Raw genomic sequence first — 22,974 nt, forward strand, 5'->3', positions numbered from 1 at the left:
TGACGCGTTCAACATATGCCTCTGATTGGCCATTGTGTTCACACGCTCAACATATTCTTCTTATTGGCCATTGTTGACGCGTTCAACATATGTCTCTGATTGGCCATTGTTGACGCGCTCAACATATGCCTCTGATTGGCCATTGTGTTCACACGCTCAACATATATTCTTCTTATTGGCCATTGTGTTCACACACTCAACATTTATGCTTTTGATTGGCCATTGTGTTGGCGCTCTCAACATGTATGCTTCTGATTGGCCATTGTGTTCACACGCTCAACATGTGTCTGATTGGCCATTGTGTTTTCGCGCTCAACATACATATATGCCAGTGAATGGCTACAATGATCAACGCTTCAAAAACATGTTGTCTTTACCGATCGCTTACACAGATACACATGGGAGACAGTGTTTCCCCTACCATTGTTTTGGGGGGGCGGCCCGCCCCCCCAAAACGACCCCCCGCCCCCCCCCTAAATTGCTGACGAAATCCAGTCATAAAAAATTAATTTACTGTATAACGCGGAATTTCATGGAATTTGTCAATCTTTTGAGGAATAAATAGAAAGCAGTTCAGTATACACTTGAAATCAAATCGCGATGTAGACAAGTGTGTGTGGATATTAAACCACAAAGACAATTTAAATACGAATCCTGCTTGTTCTGTGTGAATGAATGGTGCAGCCGACGCGCAGTTTCATTTACCACACACACACACACACACACACACACACACACACACACACACACACACACACACACACACACACACACACTGAAGCACGTGTGACGCTTGCGCTGTTTTTTTGCCTATGAAGACAAAAATGCATAAACTTCCTCTCCAGGCTCTAGATCCACTCCGAAAGTCCCTTCGTGATCATTTAACCGCTTTATTTGAGAAAAACTATCATTATGACATAAACACACAAACTCAAAAGGTCTTCACGGCAACCCGTCAAAATTAAAGTGCGGTTTAACTTGACAGAAATACCGTACATTACCGTTGTACAGTATAATTTAGATATGTCCCAATGTAATAATACTAACACTAATCCAAATAAATTATCATCAAAACTGAATTTAAGGAATAATACATGTTTTAATTTTAACAGTAAAGCTCATTGTGCAGCACGTTGTTTGACAAAAAGTTTATTTAATTTCATATGATTAAAATTGATGATAAATGATAAAATTTGTGTTTTATGTCTTCATTTTATTACCAGAAAAAACACAACACAGAATTAGTGTAAAATTTGTTTCATTTTTTTTTTTTAAATGTTGTATAAGTTTAATGATTCATAATACACTATTTCAATTAATTAGACATGCTTTTTGATTGCTAAAAAATTTACACCACATATCCGTAACACGCCCGCTCCGCAACACTAGCACTTCCATGTTTGAAAAACAGCTTTCACCCCAAGCAAATGAACTTTTGGTGCGGACCAACAAACAAACATGTTTACTAGAGGTAGGAGGAAAAAATGCCGATGCATCCAAAGCTTTCAGAATCAATTGTGAGCTAAATAATTTTTTTCGTCATGACATTTGTTTGCACTAGAGTCAATTCAAGTCACCTTTATAGTGCTTTATACAATACAGATTGTTTCAAAACAGCTTTGCAGTGATAACAGGAAAATATGCATTTCGGCTGTTGTTCAGCCAAAGTCAGTTCAGTGATGATTCAGTCCCATTGTAAAGATTGTCAATTATTAAATTAGTTTATTTCATCTATAAAGCAGTTCTACAAAAAAATAGTCATCCAGCTCAGTTCTCATACAACTGCGTCAGTACAGTCAGATCAATAATATTGCTGAATTGAATTGAAAGTGTCCTGTTTTATTAGCCTGGGAAAACCCAGACAACTTCCAGCAAATTTAGATTTGCTCTGAAAGTTAGTCTGGCAAAGAGCTCATTCAAGCCCATTTCCAATCCGTCGAAATCGAGGCACCAATCAGAAACGTTAGGGCGGGCTTTACACGATGACGACAGCGCTGGGATTTTGAAGCAGATTTTGTAGCCTACATTACAAAGATGGATGCCGCCGTCGAACATCACTCGTTCCAATCAGCTATCGCGTCTGTTTTAAGCGATTTGAACGTTTCCTTTTTGTTAAAAACCGAGCAAAGAACAACACTCGGAGATGTTTCTCCGCCGCTCTGCATACGTCATCTCCTTCATCGCTCTGATTGGTTTTAGGTCTATCCTCGACGTCCGTTGGTGACGCCCCTCTGGAAATGATTTGTCTATGACGCTTTGCCAGACCGTAACTCAGTTACAACTGAGAATGGTCTGGTTTTAACCAGGCTACTGTTTTATGCTTGCTGCCAATAACAAACAAACACACACAAAACTATCAAACTAGTATATAAACATTCATAAGGTTTCATGGTTAATGCCTTTTTCACTTGTTGGAATTTCAAATGCTCACGTGTGCTTTGTGTGTGTTCACTTTGAAGAACGCGTGTGGTCAATATAACATAATCAATAATCAAACAGCAACAGCATTAATGCTGAGAAAGAGAAAAAAATCCCTCACTGAATATTCAGATATTCGGATTGTGAGGTGCCTGAAGATTCACACCCCTGTTTATTGCGTGTGTATTAATTGCTTATTTCAGGAGAGGTGAGTCCCAGCAGAAGGGAGGCTGTGAAGAGAAAGACGGCAGAATATCTGATGCGTGCCGAGCTCATTTCTGCACAGCTCAAGGACAGCATGGGCCAGAGCTCCACTCAAAGCAGGGTCAGTGTGTGTCTGACCTTTCACCTGAGACCTCGTTAATACAATGCACATGCATATTTGATCCTCTATAAAGTGAGGAACAAATCAGGATTAAATAGTTCACCCAAAAATGAAAATTAGCCCATGATTTACTTGCCCTCAAGCCTTCCTAGGTGTATACGACTTTCATACAAATACAATCGGAGTTATATAAAAAAATGTCCTGGCTAATCCAAGCTTTATAATTGCAGTGAATGGAGGATGAGATTTTAAAGCCCAAAAAAGCACATCCGTCCATCATAAAAGTGCTCCACACGGCTCCGGGAGGTTAATAAAGGCTTTCTGAAGGGAAGCCATGCGTTTGTGTAAGAAAAATATCCATATTTAAAACTTTATCAACTAAAATAACAAGCTTCCGTCAGACGGCCTGCGCCAAAAAGACTCACTTGATGATGTAGGAGTAGCGTAAGCTTTGACTCCTCTCCTGGTTCAAACAAACAGGGCTGGGCAACAAACTCAAGCTCCTCTGACATTTCTCTTTAAAGTTCTCGTTTTAGACTTCTAATTCGTGAATGGTGTTTTGTTTTGCTGTATCCTCTGCGCTTCCGCGTTCGTCATTACGTTGTACGTCAGGTCAAATGTTACTCTTTCATCATAAATCGATACGAATGGCCGTCTGATGGAAGCTAGTTATTTTAGTCGATAAAGTTTTAAATATGGATATTTTTCTTACACGTAAGCATGGCTTCTCTTCAGAAGGCCTTTATCAAGCCCCCGGAGCCGTGTGGAGCACTTTTATCATGGACGGATGCATATTTATGGACTTCAGAAACGGCCATTCACTGCCATTATAAAGCTTGGAAGAGCCAGGGCATTTTTTATATAACCCCGATTGTATTCGTCTGAAAGAAGAAAGTCATATACACCTAGGATGGCTTGAGGGTGAGTAAATCATGGGCTAATTTTAATTCTTGAGTGAACTATCCCTTTAATGAAGGCATAAACTAGAGAATTTTTTTTATTTATTTGAACATTTTTGAAAGTAAATGGGAACAGAACAGAAACAGGAAAAACTTCATTTTGAACAATATATTTTGAAACCTGACAGGCTTAAATTTGTGAAATGTTAAAAAAAGTGAGTGAACAATATTTACATGCACATTGCATATGAATGTTTTATAACATTCACAGGAACATTTAAAACATTGTGCACTCACATATTGGATTATTCTGTGCACATTTTTTATGAATTACAACCTTTCCATGTCCATCATGTGTCTCTTTGTTTGGTGTCTCTTCAGGCGCTGGGCTCGCAGTGCTGTGGCGGCTCGTGGTCTGAGCAGACTCACTTTGATGAGCTGAAGCATTACAGAGTGCTGGGCGTTATTGATAAGGTACACATCACAATCTTCACAAGCTCTTTTCTAAGATTGGCAGTTATGACCAAAATCATCTCAGTAGAAGTAAATGGTATATGTCACAATTAACACGGCGAAGTTGAATCAGAAACAAACAAACTTTAATACAATTGCCTGTTGTGTTTGGTATCTTGTGAATTTTGACGATTCAGATTCTGCTTTTCGATTCAGATTTTTATCGATTCCTAATTTCAATACCAATGAGGTAAAAAAATATAATTTAATTCACATTTTCTAAGTCTTATTGTAAAACATTTAATTGCAGCTGAATACCATGAACAAAAATCAAAAGGCTAAAGAGCATTTACACAAGGAACTTGATTAACGTTATTATAGAGACAGCAGCAGGAATATTAATCTGCTGTCACTAAGTCAAGTCAAGTCAACAATGTAGACTTTAACAATGTAGATTGTTCCAAAGCTGCTTTACTGTGATAATAGGAAATTAAAGTAAAAGAGATTGTTTTGGCTTTATGACAGCTCTAGAATAAAGTTATTTTCCAGCTAAAGTTAATTTTAATTGATTCATTTCCGTCGTTCTCACTATCATTAGTTATTAACTTAGGGGCCGCTAACACGACACCGTTTTAACAAAACTCTTAAGTTCTCTCTACGCAAACTTTAAAAACGTGAACATGTGAGAACGCTGATGGCGTGCACATGCGTATTAAGAGTTCATTTTATAGGTATGCGCGTTGTATGTGTATGTGAATATATGTGCGCAGGCATGTAGTCCTTCCCTAAAAAAAAAACAACCCTCAACAAACTACTTGTCTGGCCGTAAAATTTATAATACAGAATTTTATAGCTTCGGCGTAGCCACGAGAACCAGAATTATCCCAACAACGATTATCTGTACAGAGGTGAAGGGAAGGAGGCCTTCACAGGGAGGGACTAATTGACACTTCAGGACTGCGTTGTCGTTGCGTCCAGACGCAGGTCCTTCATCAGATCTAGATACGGCCTGGATCTGGCGGACTGCGGTAAACCTCGGGATAAACAGAGAGACTAATATTAGCGTAGATGCCATTCTTCTTATGATGTAACGAGTACATCAGGATTTATGGGAAGTGTTCCCGGTTCCGGCTGACCTAATCTATGCAGCCTAACATTGAATTATAGAAGTCTATAGTGTGTTATGTGTATGAAAGGTCAAAGAGATGTGTTTGTAGTCTAGCTTTGAACTGACAGAGTGTGTCTGCTTCCCGGACAATGGTAGGAAGACTGTTTCAAAGTTTTGGTGCTAAATAGGAAAAGGATCTCCCGCCAGCAGTTGATTTTGATATTCTAGATATTACCAACTGGCCTGAATTTTGAGATCGTCAATAGACGTGAAGGACTATAATGCGTTAAGAGCTCGCTCAAGTACTGGGGAGCTAAACCATTTAGTGCTTTGTAAGTAATTAGCAATATTTTAACATTTATACAATGTTTAATAGGGAGCCAATGCAGTGTTCACAGAACTGGGCTAATATGATCATACTTCCTGGTTCTGGTAAGAACTCGAGCTGCTGCGTTTTGGACCAGCTGTAGTTTGTTTATTAAGCTTGCAGGGCAACCCCCCAGTAGAGCATTACAATAATCTAGCCTTGATGTCATGAACGCATGTACTAACTGTTCCGCATTCGTCAATGAGAGCATATGACGTGATTTAGATATTTTTTTAAGATGGAAAAATGCGGTTTTACAGATACTAGAAACGTGACTTTCAAATGAAAGATTGCTATCAAAGAGCACACACAGGTTCCGAACCGACGACGGAGACTTGACAAAGCAGCCATCAAGTGATAGACAGTATTCTAGGTTATTACATGAGGAAGTTTTTTGTCCAATAATTAATTCAGAGTTAAGTAGTAGGAAATTACTAATCATCCAGTTTTTTATATAAGCTATGCATTCCGTTAATTTTGTGAATTGGTAAGTTTCGTCAGGGCGTGAAGAAATATAGAGCTGAGTATCATCAGTATAACAGTGAAAACTAATGCCATGCTTCCTAATGATATATCCCAAGGGTAGCATGTACAGAGTGAACAGCAACGGTCCTAGTACTGAGCCTTGTGGTACGCCATACGGAACTTGTGATCGATAAGACATCTCTTCATTTACTGCTACAAACTGATAACGGTCAGATAAGTATGATTTAAACCATAATAATGCAATTCCACTAATGCCAACATAATTTTTCGAGACTATTTAAAACAAGATCGAGTAACACCAATAGCGAGATAAAACCACGATCGGATGATAAGAGCAAATCATTTGTAACTCTGAGAGCTGTCTCAGTACTATGGTACGGTCTAAATCCTGACTGGAAATCCTCGCAGATATCATTTCTTTCTAAAAAATGAACATAGTTGTGAAGATACTGCCTTTTCTAGTATCTTTGACAGAAAAGGTAGATTCGAGATCGGCCTATAAAACGATCAAGTTGCGTTTTTTTAACAAGCGGTTTAATCATAGCCAGCTTAAAAGTTTTTGGTACGTATCCTAATGACAAAGATGAATTAATGATGTTAAGAAGAGGATCTATGACATCTGGAAGCATCTCTTTCAATATCTTAGTCGGTATAGGGTCTAACATACATGTTGTCGATTTAGATGATTTAACGAGTTTAGAAAATTCTTCCTCTTCTATAGCAATGAATGAATCGAATTTTTCCTTGGGGAGACTACAATGCACTCCCTGATGTGATGTTATAGTAGACTGTTGCATAGTTCTAAGATATCAGGGAGAAAATTATAAGTGAAGAAGGTCATAAAGTCATTACTGTTGTGCTGGTTGGAAACTTCTGGGCTTGAAGCTTTATTTTTCGTTAGTTTAGCCACTGTTCCAAATAAATACCTAGGGTTGTGTTTATTTTCTTCTAATGGGGTTGGAAAAATAAGCAGATCTAGCAGCTTTTAAGGCCTCTCTATGCAATCGAGCTCTCCTTCCATGAAATGCGAAATACCTCTAGTTTTCTTCCAGTTTCGCTCCATTTTTCTGTCTGCTTTAAGAGCTGCACGGATCCAATATACTGTTATGCATTTTCTTTGTCAAATGTTTATGTTCACTTAAGACATAAATGACTGTTTGCGAAAAATGAAAATTGTCATCATTTACTCACCCTCATGTCGTTCCAAACCCATAAGACCTTCGTTCATCTTCGGAACACAAATTAAGATATTTTTGATGAAATCTGAGAGCTTTCTTTCCTCGCACCGTTCTCACCTCTGTGACATTATAAATTAAACATGTTTTTTCCAAAAGCCCTCAAAATCTTGGTGGGAAAATACTGAGCTGCAAGCAATGTGTTGTCTCTATAAAAACTATGCACAGTGAGCACAGGATTTTAGATGTATCAAACAGTGTTGCCATTGCAAAAAAAAAAAAAAAAAGCACCAAAGAGAAACGAACATTAACATTAAACATTAACTTTGTTGTTAATGTTTTCATGACAACGATCTCTCTTTTAAACTCTTTAAAAAGGTTTAAAGGATTCATTTGTTAAATTAGTTTGTTTTTACTTTTCTATCTATAGGCTACAGTGACTCCAGATTTACTGTAAATATAACTCCCTTGACAAAAAGATGTGGGTGACGTTACAGTATATAACACTGTTTCAAAAGTGTTTTTGTTTAAACATGGCCTTTATTCATATGTGTTTTATGTGCAGGTGCTGTTGGTGATGGATAAGAGAACGCAAGAAACTTTTATTTTGAAAGTAAGTGGTCCATTTAGAGTTAATAACACCTAACGATTTTACTGGAATTACTTACAGTGAGTTATAATACTCCCTAAAAGCTGTAATGCTTCTCTTCTGTTTAAATTGACTGTTTGAATTTGATTTAACTATTTACAGTAAGAGTAAAAACCAGAAAAGCTGTATCTAAACCATATCGAGGACTGAAGTATTACAAATTGATAAATAATTAAATTTTGATAAAAAGGGGGCCAAATGGATGGATTTGAAAGAAATAATAGGGACCTGAGAGGTTTGGTGACCGCACCTAGTGATTAAACTATATACGAAAAGACATAACTTTTGATTAATTGGTTGGTAATAATGCCTTTCTTTGCCATTTTGAATTTTAATGAAAATCGTATCTTTTTGAAAACTGTAATGCACAAGGAAGGCATGGACCCATATGTCGTGTATACAGGGATCTTCGTATATAAATAACCATCTTATTTCAACTATTAAACGAGGTGATTACCAATATTATAAATCGAGATCAAATTGGATTTATAAAAGGGAGGTATTATGGTGATAGCATAAACAGAATATTAAGTGAATTTAAGTGGCTTCAAGGGCCCACAGATGTTGCCTGTAGTACATTCGTACATTAGAGAAATGTATTTTGGTCAGGGTAGAGGCCAAGAATTAAGTACGAAACCCTACAGCTTATGAAGACTGATGGAGAAGTGAGTCTTCCAAATTTCAAGTATTATTACTGGCACATAGGGAAAAGGCTCTGTCAACCTATCTTCCCTTTATAGATACCCATTGTGACAATATTGTAATAGGTAAATGGACGAGAGTTACTTTAAAAATGTGTAATAAAGTACAGTCATAATTAAAATTGTATCTCCCCTTTATTCTGTAGAAGTACAATAAACAAATTTCTACCCTCTAAATTAGATCGATTTTAAAAAGTGTTCATATTACGGACTTATTCTAGTCTTTGTTGGAGAGTTGTGTGGAGTATGTAACCATACTCACATCCAGAGATGGGCACTCGAGTTAGTGGCTCGTAATTTTAATGGACTCGACCTGAAATGACTAAAACGTCAATAACCTTAACTATTGAGGAAAATTTATTTTTGATCTGTATGCAGTGCTTAAAGTGGGCCATTGCTCACCGGTACACAGAATCAGCAATTCGGCGCTATGCAGCAGCTCACAGTCCCGTTTAGACATTAGACATATCTCAAGCTTTCTTTGATGTAATGGTCAGATGTAATAGGAATATACGAGGACTTGACGATCTAGATATAACAATCAGTTTACACATTATATTTGCAACATTTTCAGTTTGACGGCCAAAATAAAGTGGCTGGATTAGCAGATTAAAAATAGATCTCAACTGAACTCAACAGATGCTTCCATTGTAGACAGCTCTGGTAATTATTACATTTTAACATTTTTAACAGGGTTTTTCTAAAACTCTTTTTGGACTGCAGTCTTGTAGATTGAGACCCCTGATTTGTACTGACATGATTTGTGTGTGTGTGTGTGTTCAGGGTTTAAGGAAAAGCAGTGCTTGTGGGCGTGTTAAGAAGACCGTTGTGCCTCGTTCCCTGCCTAACATGGTACAACTGGAGAAATACATCGTCTCAGAGGATTCCATCTTTCTTTTACTGGAGTATGCTGAGGGTGTGTGTTGTTTTCACTGCGTTTTTACTTTTTACAAAATGCCTAAGTGTGTAAACAGGATGTTGACTAGCACTTCCTCTTTGTCTCATCAGGTGGTAAATTGTGGACTCATATCTGCAAGTATCTGCATGGCAGCAGTCCCGACGAAAGCTTCAACATACCTTTCATCCAGAAAGCTCACTCTATAGCTATACATTCAGCCCTGAACCCTGTGCCCACCGGTTCCAGCAGTGTGGATTCCCGGGTCCTAAGCTTTGGAGAGCGTCCTTTAGGAGCCCGGCCGCCAGACTCGGGAGCCACCTCTGAGGAGGAGTGCACCAACAGCTACCTGACACTGTGCAACGAGTACGAGCAGGAGAAGCTGGAGCCAGAGGAAGACCCCTGCACACAGAAACATGCATGTTCAACGCTAAACACCGATAGTCTGTGCTCTCCGGTTTCAATGCAGGAGCTGTGCTTCTTCACTGAGGAGGATCAACTGGCTGGCTTTATGGATCAATGCACATCTGACCATCTGAGCCCATCGCCGCCCAAGGAGCTCTTCTACAGTGAGGGTAAGGACGTCTGCAAGCCACTGTCTTTACCCTCAGATGCTGGTATAGAGGAGCCACTGGGGAAGCCACAGGAAGAGTCGGATCTCTGGAGGTCTGACGGTGATCAATGCTCAAATGAGTTGGTGCCGGTAATTTCCTTTAAAGAGGCTGTATCGGAGGATGCGAATGTCAGCTGTGCTGTTGAGGGACAACCGCCTGATCTTTTGGTCAATCTGCCGGCACTCGAAGGAGGCACAGGAGATGTGTTAGAGGAAGTGCTTGTCCCTAAAGGCATCGCTTTCCCTGTTGTAGACAAAACCTCTCCCACATTTGGCAGGCCAGATGTTCTACAGAGAGGAGAGAACGCAGAGTTGGACCCGTCTGTTGATGTGGCTACACTTCCACTTCCACACAAACCATCAAAAACAGCAGACTTATTGACTCTGTCTTCCCCCAAGCTCTCGGTTATGCTGGACGCAGCGGTTCCCGAACATGAAGACGTGGGGTTGGGGTCAGAGGGCACTTCAGGAGAGCAGGAGGTTGAGAAAGTGTCGAAGTTGTTTCAAGAGCTGGATAGGTTGGCTGCTGTTTCATTAGACACGCGTATCCCAGAGGCGATGGTGAGGAGCTGGGCTGCTGACATGGTTGTGGCTCTGGATGCGCTGCATCAGGAGGGAGTCATCTGTCGAGACCTGAACCCCAGCAACATACTGCTAAACAACACAGGTGAATCACTTACTCACTGCGTACTGTTGAAATGTGCTTCATTACACCATTCAAGGCCCAATGTTTTGTTTATTTTATGTCGGCTTTTGAGAATAGTATTTGCGCATTAGTTCCGCCCACTACCGAAGGAACCGGCAGAGGCATCTGCTTATTCTCAAAGGCTGAATATTTACAAACTCAGTTATTTTGAGCACGGTGATTCAAGTGACTACACACTAGAGTTTACATTGCTTCAGAATACATTGCACATCCATTGATGTAAAAAGAGTGAAACTATCAAACGCTCGAGACCGTGTTCAAATGAAGGCGAGTGAAAATATATCTGTGCTAAACTTCATCCTTCAATGCCTGTGAACTCCCTCTGTCTGCGGTTGATGGTAAAAATTGTCTGAATGAAGTAAATTAATGTAAATTAGGCAGTCATTAATTGAAAAAATCTGAAGAGGTCATTGTACTATTAAAACGATTAGAGGTGCACCAATACTACATTTCTCTGCCGATAACCATAGCCAGTTATTCAGAGCAGGGTTCCTACGAAGTTTGGAAAAGTATGGAAAAAAGAAAGCAGAGTATGGAAAAATATTTGCATTTCCAGACTATTGCCCCTATTTAGTTTTCTATAATAGAAAATCTAATGAATTTAAAAGGATTTAATGAAAACAAATGTATCATACAAGAAGTGTGTTTTCAAGGCAGCTGTTTAGTGATTCTTTAGTGACTGTCAAACACAACTGAATGATTGTGGCAGGTTATAAGCGTTTTGAGTTTCTTCTCATGATATTCTTAGCACCGTATTACAGAGCCTCTAAAAGGACCTTTGCAAAAATAAAAAAAGCTCACTCAATTAATGGCAAAATCAATGTTAGGAAATGTAAGCTGATATTTCCTACTGGCAAAATATATAAATAACTGGCTTAACCACTTTTTGGGGTGAAAATACTTGCGTGCCTAAGACTTTTGCACAGTACTGTATATACAGACTTTTGCATTGCATGCACACGAAAAAGAATGTCATGCCCTCGAGAAACTATTCACATGGACACGAATTTTTTTTTGCATGCTTTTAAGCATTAAAATTTCTAGTTTTATATACTATAACCTATGTCTACTGACACTACAGCAAAAGATATAAATAACTGGATTAAAACCATTTGGGGGGGGGGGCTGAAAATACTATTTTTGCTTTGGAGGTCTCCTACAAAAAAACACTTTCATTTTCTCATAGTTACAACTCATAAATACATTGCACATTTCCTTCATTCACCACATTTTTCAATGATTCTCAGACGCAGGTCCCATGATTCAGTCTCTTTAAATTTCTCCTTGTCGCGAGCCTACTCTGCTCTGATTGGCCAGACGGACCAGTCTGCTGTGATTGGTCTACCACTTACAGTGCTTGTCGGAAGCTGAACGCCCATATTAGACCCTATAGCGATTGTACACCTTGTAAAGACAGTAACAGAAAAGTTAGTTCATGCATTCATGACCTCGAGACTAGATTACTGTAATGCTTTATTAGCTGGTTGTCCTGCATCTTCAATAAACAAGCTACAGTTAGTCCAAAATGCAGCCGCTAAGAGTTTTTACTAGATCAAGAAAATATGATCATATAACACCGATTCTATCATCACTTCATTGGTTACCTATAAAGTTCCGTATTAATTACAAGGTTGACTTTATAAGTCAACCTTGTATTTTATATTAATTCCGTATTGACGGTTTAAATGGTTTAGCTCCAGTCTATTTAACGGATCTTCTATCGCCCTATAATCCATCGCGCTCTTTAAGATCACTAAATTCGAGGCTTCTGGTCATTCCTAGGATATCCAGATCCACCAAAGGAGGGAGAGCATTTTCACATTTAGCTCCGAAGCTCTGGAATAGCCTTCCTGATATTGTTCGTTGCTCAGACTCGTTCTCCCAGTTTAAAACTAGACTAAAGACGCATCTATTTAGCCAGGCATTCATATAAAAATTTTAATCTTACAGTTACTGTAAATTCGGCCTCTACTTCATAAACGCCAGAGGAGAACTGGCCCCGACTGAGCCTGGGTTCTCCCAAGGTTTTTTTTTCTCCATTGGGTCATCTGATGGAGTTTTAGGACACCATCGGGTCACTTGATGGAGTTTTTCGGTTCCTTGCCATTGTTGCCTTTGGCTTGCTCAGTTGGGGATATATTTAAATTAAATGACCCATCATTCCACTGATCAGCTCTACCAAACTTGGATGTCTTTTCCAGTAATAAACAAACACTGTTCATTTGTTTTGATTGATACTGTGAAGCAGCTTTGATACAATCTGTATTGTGAAAAGCGCTATATAAATATATTTGACTTGACTTGACTTGACTAACGATGTTGTCGATTTTACCATATCAATCTGAGCTTGTATCCGATGATGAATGAATGAATGAATGAATGAAAAATTTATTGAACAACAACAACAATCAACACGAAGTATTCAAAAGGATAAAAACACAAAAAAGCCCAAAGGCTTGTTTCCATTGCGGTCCTTAAAAACATTGAAACATTGGAACTAGTTATTCAAAGAATTTGCTTTTGCAGAGCAGTAAACAGCGTATTCTCGACATACACAACAAGAACCAGCTATAGTGTTTGAGGGCGGGTCAAGTTGTTCGCCGCCGTAGAACATAGGTGGGCATTATAGGCAAATGTGTTACCCAGTGACGTGTAGCCGTCACGGAAGTGGGATTCAAGTTCCTGACGACTCGTTTAGGCTGTTCAGAGTCGATTCTTTTTTTTTGAGAAACAATAACTTTATTTATCGTGTGCTGTTTCGTCTTCATAACTTTGCAGATAGCTGCATTACACATTGCATGAGAGGGAATATTTGAAAAAGCATAATAGGGGCACTTTGAATATGGTCTGAAAATCTACAGAGAGGTTTGGAAATTTAAGTCTGACAGGGTTCCTACACATTTTCCATTACAAAATTTCTTTTCCAGAGTGACCTTTCCCAACTAATGCTGTAAACATGTGATAGCACTTTTTATCAGGACTAACTTTTAAGGACTTATTTATGGATCTTTTTTTACAAGTACATTTAAAGAATATTTTATAGAATTATGTACTTATTTATTTATTTATTTATTTATAGTCTAAGTTTGTTTTTATTATGTTGTTCTTATGATATTATGTTGTTAAATGTTTAATATGTATCTGCCATGTAATAGCCGGTGATGGCAATAAGCTTAAATACTACTAATACTAATGATGTAAATTATACAGGAAACCCTCTCATTTGGTACATTACTATAATATTAGAGGTTGAAATAAATAGCTATTTATTCAACTGCTATTTATTTTTAGATATAATAATTACACGCAAATAAAAACGGAAATAGTGTGACTATTGTATCAGTGTATCTCAGTTGCACATAAGGTAGTTTTCATAAACACTTATATTCATAGAAGGTTTATTCAAGCATACAGCATCATTATATAATTAACAGTAAGTAAGCTCCTCTCTTGTGCTTTTTTTAATAGCTAACTAAATGTGAACATTGGATAACTTTTCTGAGGTAAATGCAATGTTAAGTGACATTGTTCACAAGCTGCTTTATTGACGTCTTTCCTCGCTTGAAACACTCGACGTACCATTTGATGTTTATGCATGATTTTTAATGCTATAACTTGTATTAAAGTGGAAGAAAATAAAAAGTGCTCTGCACTGCCGCTTGAACTGAGGTGCTACAGCGATACGTCACATCTGAGAGTGTCAAATTGTCATTTATTGTTATGATAAAATGGACAGTATTTTAAAGCTGAGACTTTTTCATGTCAGAAGTAACAAAACTCTGCGATTATTGAATGTGAGGAGCGCCAGGATGTAATCAGCCCTGGTCATCGGCTGTTTTTTAAAAAATCAGTCGATAGCTGATGGTGAAAATTATTTGTATCAGCCGATACCGATTATTGGCGCATCGGTGCATCCCTGGATGTCTAATTTATCTAACACCCTTGATTCAACTCATCAGCTCATTAGTAGAAATTGCCAGACTTGAGTTGGGTGTGACCGTTCAGGGAGATCTTCCTAAATGTGGAGTGGATGATGGGTCCCCAGGACAGGTTTAAGAATTGACAAACTGCTCTATTTGACAAACACATGACATGTATTTTTATTATATTGGTTTGTCCCCCCTTTATCTTAAAAGGAGAAATGTTTTAAAAATCTAGTTTAAAATGCATGTGCCACATTCTCTATTCAAGTTCACGTACTTGTCATTTTCATTTCTAATGTGTGTGTGCGAAATGTTTTTCAGTATTCATTAAACCATTTTTGTGAAGTCTTGAATTATAAGTAAAAGACTAGTGCATATTACATAATAACTTTATTTAAGGCTGTGGTGTAATTTGATCAGAGTTGGATTGACTCTCTCTCTCTCTCTCTCTCTCTCTCTCTCTCTCTCTCGTGCGCATGCGTGGGCGTTTGTTGAGTGAGTGAGTGCGGAGTGTGAATCGGAGCGTGACTGTGGAGTCTTTTCTTCATTTTCAAAGGTCTGTTTTACTTATATGTTGTTTCTTTCACTGGTTTTTACTGTGTATGGTCACAAAGCACTGGGAACATTGTGGTGAGAACGGGGAGTTGGATTAGCCAGTTTTTAAACTGGCTGCTGCCATGGCGAATGCGGAGACGACGAGTTATGGGCAACTCACCCGGCAGCATGGAATAAAAGTGCCGGTTGGAGTTGAGTGCTCAGTCGAAGAATGTGTTTTAGCGGTAGGAGCGGTGGTGGGTGTTGGTCACAGCAGCATTCGTTCGGCATCGAGAATGAACGGTGCGGTGGTGGTATTTTTAGACAAAATTGAAAAAGCGAATGCGGCAGTTGAAAACGGGATAGTTCTCAATGATAGTTTGATTAAGGTCTTTCCACTTGTTAACCCAGCGAGAAAGGTTTTGCTTTCCAATGTGCCTCCATTTATTAGTGATGAAGCGCTGCAACGTGAATTATCACGATATGGACAGTTGGTCTCGGCTATTAAGAAAATTCCATTAGGGTGTAAATCCCCGTTGTTGAAACACGTTGTGTCTTTCCGCAGACAAGTATATGTTATTTTGAGGAGTGATATTGACGAACTTAATATTGCTTTTAAATTCAAAGTTGATAGCTTTGATTATGTAATTTTTGCAACAACGGAGAGTATGAAATGCTTTGGATGCGGGAAGGTGGGGCACTTGGTACGCGCGTGTCCAGACAAAAATGCGTCAAATGGTACAGAAGAGGAAAGTGGATCTCAAAATCTAAATGAGAGTCAGAGGGTGGAAGAAGAAAGTGAAGTTGGTGAGGTTTCGGATTTGAGTGTGGGCAATGAAGAACCAGGAAGTAGTGGAGTGAAGTGTAGTGAGAAACGGATTCGAAAAGATGATGAGATAATGGATGTTGAGCTGGATGAGATGGTGGGTGATTTACTCAAAGAGGACGAAGCAGCATTTAAAGTGCCAGCAGTGAAAAGGAAGTCTAATGTTGGTGAGATTGTAATTTCATCAAAGAAAAAGGCACAAGTTGAAACCATTACTAAAAGTTCTCGGGAGGTGTTGAACGATTTGTCTGGCTCAGAGAGTGAGCAAGAACTTTCTGAAGTTCAAGTTGAGGAAGAGGTGAGACAAGACTATAGTGGTTACAGTTTGGAAAGAATGAAACTTTTTCTCCAGCGTACAAAGGGAATGAGGAATGTTGAGGTCATAGACTATTTTCCTGATCTTTCCTTATTTATTGACTCAGTAAAAATATTAATGAAACAGAAAGGTGAAGGTTGTTTGTCAAATCCTGAGCTGTATCGTCTAAAAAAGATTGTACAAAAAGTGCGTCCTCAAGCATTGAATAATGATTTGTCACAAGAATAATAGCGTGATATGGACCTGGCTCTTTGTGTTTTTTTCATCCCTCATAATGAGTAATTTTAAAATATCTTCCCTGAATGTAAATGGGGCGAGGGATGCAAGCAAAAGAGCGCAGATTTATGAGTTAATGAAATTAAAAAATATAGATGTCATGTTTTTGCAAGAAACTCACAGTACAGAGGATAATGAAGTTGAATGGATGAAAGAGTGGGAAGGAAGTATTGTTCTGAGTCATAAGACTGCTCTGAGTGCTGGGGTGGCTGTTTTGTTTTCAAAGACTTGTCTACCAATATCGTATGATGTTACAGAAGTAGTAAAAGGTAGACTAATTAAGATAATAGCAAAGTTTGAAAATGCTAATATGGAATTGATAAATGTCTATGCGCCTGTAAAATCAACAGAAAGAATGTTGTTTTTTGAAAATGTATGTGATAGCATAAAGCAATGTAATACAGAAAATGTTTTAGTACTGGGTGGAGATTTTAATTGTACAAGTAATGACTTAGACAGAAATCATATGGAGCCTCATATGGCTTCAAGAAGTAAATTAATAAATGTGATCAAAACTTGTCAACTTTGTGATGTGTGGAGAACTTTTCATTGCGATGAAAGACAGTATACATGGGCTCATGTGAAAGAAAACTGCATCTCTTTAGCAAGATTAGATCTTTTTTATTGTTTTAAATATCAGAAACAATGTTTTAAATCTTGTGATATTTGTCCTGTTGGTTTCTCTGACCACTCAATGGTAGTAGCATGTGTTTTTATTAATTCTGTTAAATATAAGAGTGCCTACTGGCATTTTAATAGTGCTTTACTTGAAGATGCTCACTTTTGTAAGTGTTTTTCCTTCTTTTGGTTGGGGTGGAAGTCTAAAAAGTCTTCTTTTACATCTCAACAACAGTGGTGGGAGATTGGGAAGGTGCAAATACAGAAACTTTGTAATCAGTACACTTTCAATGTTACTAGAGACATAGTTCAATCCATGAGAAGTCTTGAGATGGATATTGTTGAACTGCAGGCGCTAAATGAAGCCTCTGCAAATCAAAATCAATTGCGGGCCCTTAAAGGAAAAAAAGCAGCCTTAGCAGATCTATTAGGTACAAGGTCTCAGGGGGCGTTGGTTAGATCCAGATTTCAAAGTCTTTCTGAAATGGATGCCCCGTCTAAGTTCTTCTTCAGTTTAGAAAGAAAAAATGGCCAAAGAAAAAGTATTCAGTGTTTACGGGCGGAAGATGGGAAAGCTCTGACTGAGGCCGCTGATATTCGAAATAGGGCTGTCGGGTTTTATAAAGAGCTGTATTCCAAAAGTGTGGTGGATGGCCAGTTAATGGCTGAATTTGTGTCCAATCTACCAAAAATAAATGAAGATTCATATGCAGAACTGATATGTCCCTTAACAAAAGACGAATTGTTTAATGCCTTGCAGAGTATGAAGAATGGAAAAGCACCCGGATTGGACGGGTTGCCTGTTGATTTTTACAAGGCATATTGGCATTTGTTGGGAGATGATCTACTTATGGTTTTAAGTGATAGTTTGGACAAAGGACAACTGCCACTAAGCTGCAGAAGAGCTGTTTTGACTTTGCTCCCCAAGAAAGGGGATCTCAAAGAAATAAAAAATTGGAGGCCAGTTTCTTTATTATGCACTGATTATAAGATTTTATCAAAAGCTTTGGCAAACAGACTGAAGAATGTAATTGGACAGATTATACATTTAGATCAATCCTATTGTGTACCTAATAGATCAGTTGTGGATAATATATCCTTAATTCGAGATATTTTGGAAGTGTCTAGACTGTTTGGGAAAAAATGTGGCCTAATTTCCCTAGATCAAGAAAAGGCTTTTGATCGGGTGGATCATCAGTTTTTATGTCACACGTTTGAAACTTTTGGTTTTCCACCTGCCTTTACTGCCTTGATTAAAGTGCTCTATGAAAATATTGAAAGTGTATTGAAAATAAATGGTGGTTTGAGTTGCCCTTTTAAAATACAAAGGGGGATTAGACAAGGATGTGCCTTGTCAGGTATGCTTTACACCATAGCAATAGAACCCATGTTAAAAAAAATTAGGACTCAATTAGATGGGTTTACATATGAGAGTACATTTCCACCTATAAAGTTATCAGCATATGCAGATGATGTTTTAGTTTTAACCAGTGGACAGAATGATGTTGATAAGCTGGTTGATATTGTTAACATTTATGCAAAAATCTCATCTGCAAAAGTTAATTGGACCAAAAGTTCAGCATATAGAGTTGGGAAATGGAATGGAGAACTGGTATTACCAGGTGAATTGGTTTGGTCACAAAGAGGTTTGAAATATCTTGGAATTTTTTTGGGTGATGAAATAATAATGCAAAAAAACTGGGAAAATATTCTTGAGAATGTAGGAGGAAAACTTGAAAGGTGGAAATGGCTTTTACCTAAAATGTCCTTTAAGGGGAGAGCATTGATTATTAATAATTTAGTAGCCTCCTCATTATGGCACAGGTTAACAGTTTTAGAGCCTCCTGAAGGGGTTCTTGGAAAAATACAGGCCAAGATGATCAACTTCTTTTGGGATAAACTACATTGGTTACCGAGGAGTGTTCTGTACCTTCCAAAGGAAGAAGGGGGACAAGGGGTTGTTGACCTTGTAAGCAGGAAAGTAGCGTTCAGGCTACAGTTTGTCCAAAAGTTTTTATACAGTCCCAGTATTTCGTGGTTTGGACCAGCCTGTTGCCTTTTGAGTAAGGTTGGTGGGTGGGGTTTTAGAAGAAATATCTTCTGGACAGATTGTAGGAGTTTTAATCTGAAGTCCATCTCTACCTTCTATGAAAGTTTAAGAAAAGCATGGTGTATGGTACAGGCCAAAATAACATTGTCATATCAGTCACTGTTTTGGTTTTTGGAGGAGCCATTGATTAATGGTGCTCGATTCAACTTATGTGGAAATACAACTTTGTGGTTGATGCAAGTTTTAACAAAAGCCAAAGTTGTCAAAATGAAAGACTTGATAGAAGTTGCTGGTATCGCGTTGGACAATGCTGATGCACTCGCACAGAGACTTGGAATTAAATCAACAAGGACAGTCTATTTTTTATTAAATAAGTGCAGAGAAAATTTGAGTGAAGAAGACTGGAACTTTTTGTCAAGTCAAGCTCTTCCTGATGAAACGGATCATTTTCCCAGTATGGTGATATCTAAAAGTGTAACAGAAAATGAAAATGTTTTAATGACCCCAGAGAATTCGAGAGAGATAATGTTTGATACAATGGGTGGAAAGAGTTTATATGCAGTTTGTGTGAAGGTGATAAATAAAGAGAAATTAAAACTGGCAGATACACCATGGAGAGATCATTTAAGTGTTGATTTTGATGTCAAACCATGTTGGGGCTCTTGTTACAAACCACCATTGACAAAAAATGTGGGTGATCTTCAATGGAGAATTTTACATGGAATTGTTGCTATAAATGCTTTTATTTCATTGTTGAATCCGAATGTGCAAGATAATTGTCCCTTTTGTGGTGAAAGAGAAACCATATTTCATTGTTTATTGTTTATTGTTTCATTGTTTATTGGAGGTTTTTTTTACAAATGTGGATGAAATATTTACAAGGATCGTGTTTATTTTTGGTTTTAATTTTTGTAAAGGAAAAATGAAGAAAGGACGGTTGTTAAACTTTATCCTAGGTCAAGCTAAAATGGCAGTTTATCTTAGTAGGAAATATGAAATTGCTGGTAGTAGTAAAAATGTTGAATTGTTGTTTAAGGGGCTTATAAAAGCAAGAATAAAACATGATTTTATTTTTTATTCTCATATGAGAAAATTGGAAATCTTTGAAGAGGGCTGGTGTGTACAAAGAATGTTGTGTTGGACTGAAAATGACACATTGCACTTCGTTGGAGATTGAGTAGGCCTAAATGTGATTTTATGTAAATGTAGTGTTGTTTATTTTATTTTGTTTGTTGGATGTTAATAAATGTGTGTTAAATCTCAAATCTCTCTCTCTCTCTCTCTCTCTCTCTCTCTCTCTCTCTCTCTCTCTCTCTCTCTCTCTCTCTTCTCTCTCTCTCTCTCTCTCTCTCTCTCTCTCTCTCTCTCTCTCTCTCTCTCTCTCTCTCTCTCTCTCTCTCTCTCTCTCTCTCTCTCTCTCTCTCTCTCTCTCTCTCTCTCTCTCTCAGGTCATGTGCAGCTGACCTATTTCTGTAGCTGGAGTGATGTAGAGGAGTCATGTGACCCTAATGCCTTCTCGAAGATGTACTGCGCACCAGGTCAGCTTTTCTTAACATTATAGACACATTCTGTACTGTTTTTGTGCTCTTTCTTTAAATGGTATGTCATCTTTCTTTGAGTTCACCATCCACCACAATCAATTATGGAGTTTTATAAAAAATATATATATTTAAAGGGGTGGTATAATGCCCTTTTCACAAGATGTAAAATAAGTCTTTGATGTCCCCAGAGTGTGTATGTTAAGTTTTAGCTCAAAATACCCACAGATATTTTTATATAGCATGTTAAAATTGTCACTTTTACGGGTGAGCAAAAACGCACAGTTTTTGTGTCTGTCCCTTTAAATGCAAATGAGCTGCTGCTCCCGGCACAGGGGCGGAGTTTCAACAGCTTGTGTCCTTTTACCTCACACAGACATGCACTGAACATTTTAAAAACTTTTAGCCTTTTATGTACAAACCGGAGTCAGACAGTGATGGAGAGACTCAAGAAGAAGCAACATGACATTTCTGAATGGTTAGTTGATGAATTTAGGTAGCTTATGTGTAGTTATCTTCTAGTCATTGATTAGCATATTCTGTCATGATAATCTATAAATCGTGTTCCTGTGGGCGAGGTTTATGTAAATTTTAGGGTTCGTGATGTCACTAACCCGGGAGGAGCTCGTGTAGTCCCTACCAGCCGTTTGTTGTAGTCCTTAAAAAGCAATTTCTTTAAAAGCAAATATCTCCCTTTGCTTTGAACTTTAAGCATTGCAACTTTACTGATGTTTATGCTCAAACAGCAACATTACACATTAAAGTTAGAAAAGTGAAATCATAATCAACCACCCCTTTAAGGCAGAATCTTATTTTCTTAGGCATACAGCTTTCTGGAAGAAGGAGCTCTTGCATTAAAAATGGTCTCTGTAATCTTAATCCCTATTCGGACGGGACTCGTTTAACATGGAGAGGTGGGGTAAAGTAATTGTTACCTGAGCTTCTCAGTGATTTTAGTTCCGTCCGAATGTGCATCTCAGTAATTATTACGGACAATGTCAGTGAGGATTACGGCAACTTTAACCTTCTGTAAAAAGGTCCGGAAAATGACCTCACTAATCCCGTGCGAATAGACCCGCTGTAAAAATGTACGTAAAAATGTAATCTCTTGTTTAAAAGTAGTTTTTCAAGTATCGAGGCGCTCGAAGCATTCAGTTGCATTCTAGGCGGTGGGACAAGTCATACCATTCAGATCAAAAAGAAGATCGAAAGCTTTTAGCGTTAGGTAAGTGCCCATTACCAACATAATCCAATCTGAATTGAATCAAAGGTACAATATGTAAGAATTTTGTATCAAAATATCCAAAAACCACCTGCACAGTGTTATATATTTCTTTCATAGTGTACTTCCATTATCCAAAATGTTTCCAAGTATTTGTAAATTCAGAGAAATTTACAATTTTAAAAAGTGCCCGTCCCTGTTCACTTGTCGCCTGTCAATGACGTAATATCCGCGTTATCCCTGGTTTCCGTTTGTACTGCCATAGTGACCGTGGCGACAGACGTGGACAACTGCGTAGTGCGTTACGTCTAGCGACACACTGTTGTTGTTTCGTTCAAACATTATAGACCAGGGGTCTCAAACTCAACTTAACTGGGGGCCGCTGAGGTGGAGTCTGGGTCAGGCTGGGCCGCATCAAGTATTCCACAAAAAAATAGTATTCAGTATTCCAAAAAAGGAGCACAGCTGATCCAATCTTCTCAATCTTATTATTAACGTTTCTTCTGAACTGTTCCTCTGAATTTGAACATTCCTTTCTGTACATGATTGGTTCTTCATGAGCTGTCCTTCTGACAGTTGAAGTTCATTTTACAAACTTTCTTTGTCTTTTTCTTATACACAACATCTTTGTGATACTTCATTTTACAAACATTCTTTTCCTTATAACACATCTTTGTGATACTTATATTTGCTCATGTCCTTTTTATTTTCTTTATACAACACATTAATATGATATTGAATGTTTTTTTGGAAGGCACATTTCCTTTTATTATACTTAGAAGAACAACTATTGCTTTGAAATACAAATATGTCATGTCTGCCCCATCTTATTGAATTCTTTCTACACATGTATAGTGTCTCAGGCAAATTACTGAC

General features: G+C 38.1%; 1 protein-coding gene across 2 annotated transcripts in view; it reads left to right on the forward strand.

Moving 5' to 3' along the window:
* The window catches only part of rps6kc1 (ribosomal protein S6 kinase polypeptide 1), a 38,075-nt gene that overhangs the window by 11,408 nt on the left and 3,693 nt on the right, over nucleotides 1-22,974 (forward strand). For both annotated transcript variants that reach the window (XM_056252024.1, XM_056252100.1), the window contains 6 exons: nucleotides 2,622-2,743; nucleotides 4,024-4,116; nucleotides 7,797-7,844; nucleotides 9,365-9,497; nucleotides 9,590-10,756; nucleotides 20,787-20,876. In XM_056252024.1, the coding sequence (XP_056107999.1) occupies nucleotides 2,622-2,743; nucleotides 4,024-4,116; nucleotides 7,797-7,844; nucleotides 9,365-9,497; nucleotides 9,590-10,756; nucleotides 20,787-20,876 (1,653 nt within the window). The remainder of the gene's footprint in view (nucleotides 1-2,621; nucleotides 2,744-4,023; nucleotides 4,117-7,796; nucleotides 7,845-9,364; nucleotides 9,498-9,589; nucleotides 10,757-20,786; nucleotides 20,877-22,974) is intronic.

Source organism: Rhinichthys klamathensis, unplaced genomic scaffold, assembly GCF_029890125.1.
Source record: "Rhinichthys klamathensis goyatoka isolate OS25496 unplaced genomic scaffold, OSU_Roscu_1.1 h1tg000001l_1, whole genome shotgun sequence".
Lineage (NCBI taxonomy): Eukaryota > Metazoa > Chordata > Actinopteri > Cypriniformes > Leuciscidae > Rhinichthys > Rhinichthys klamathensis.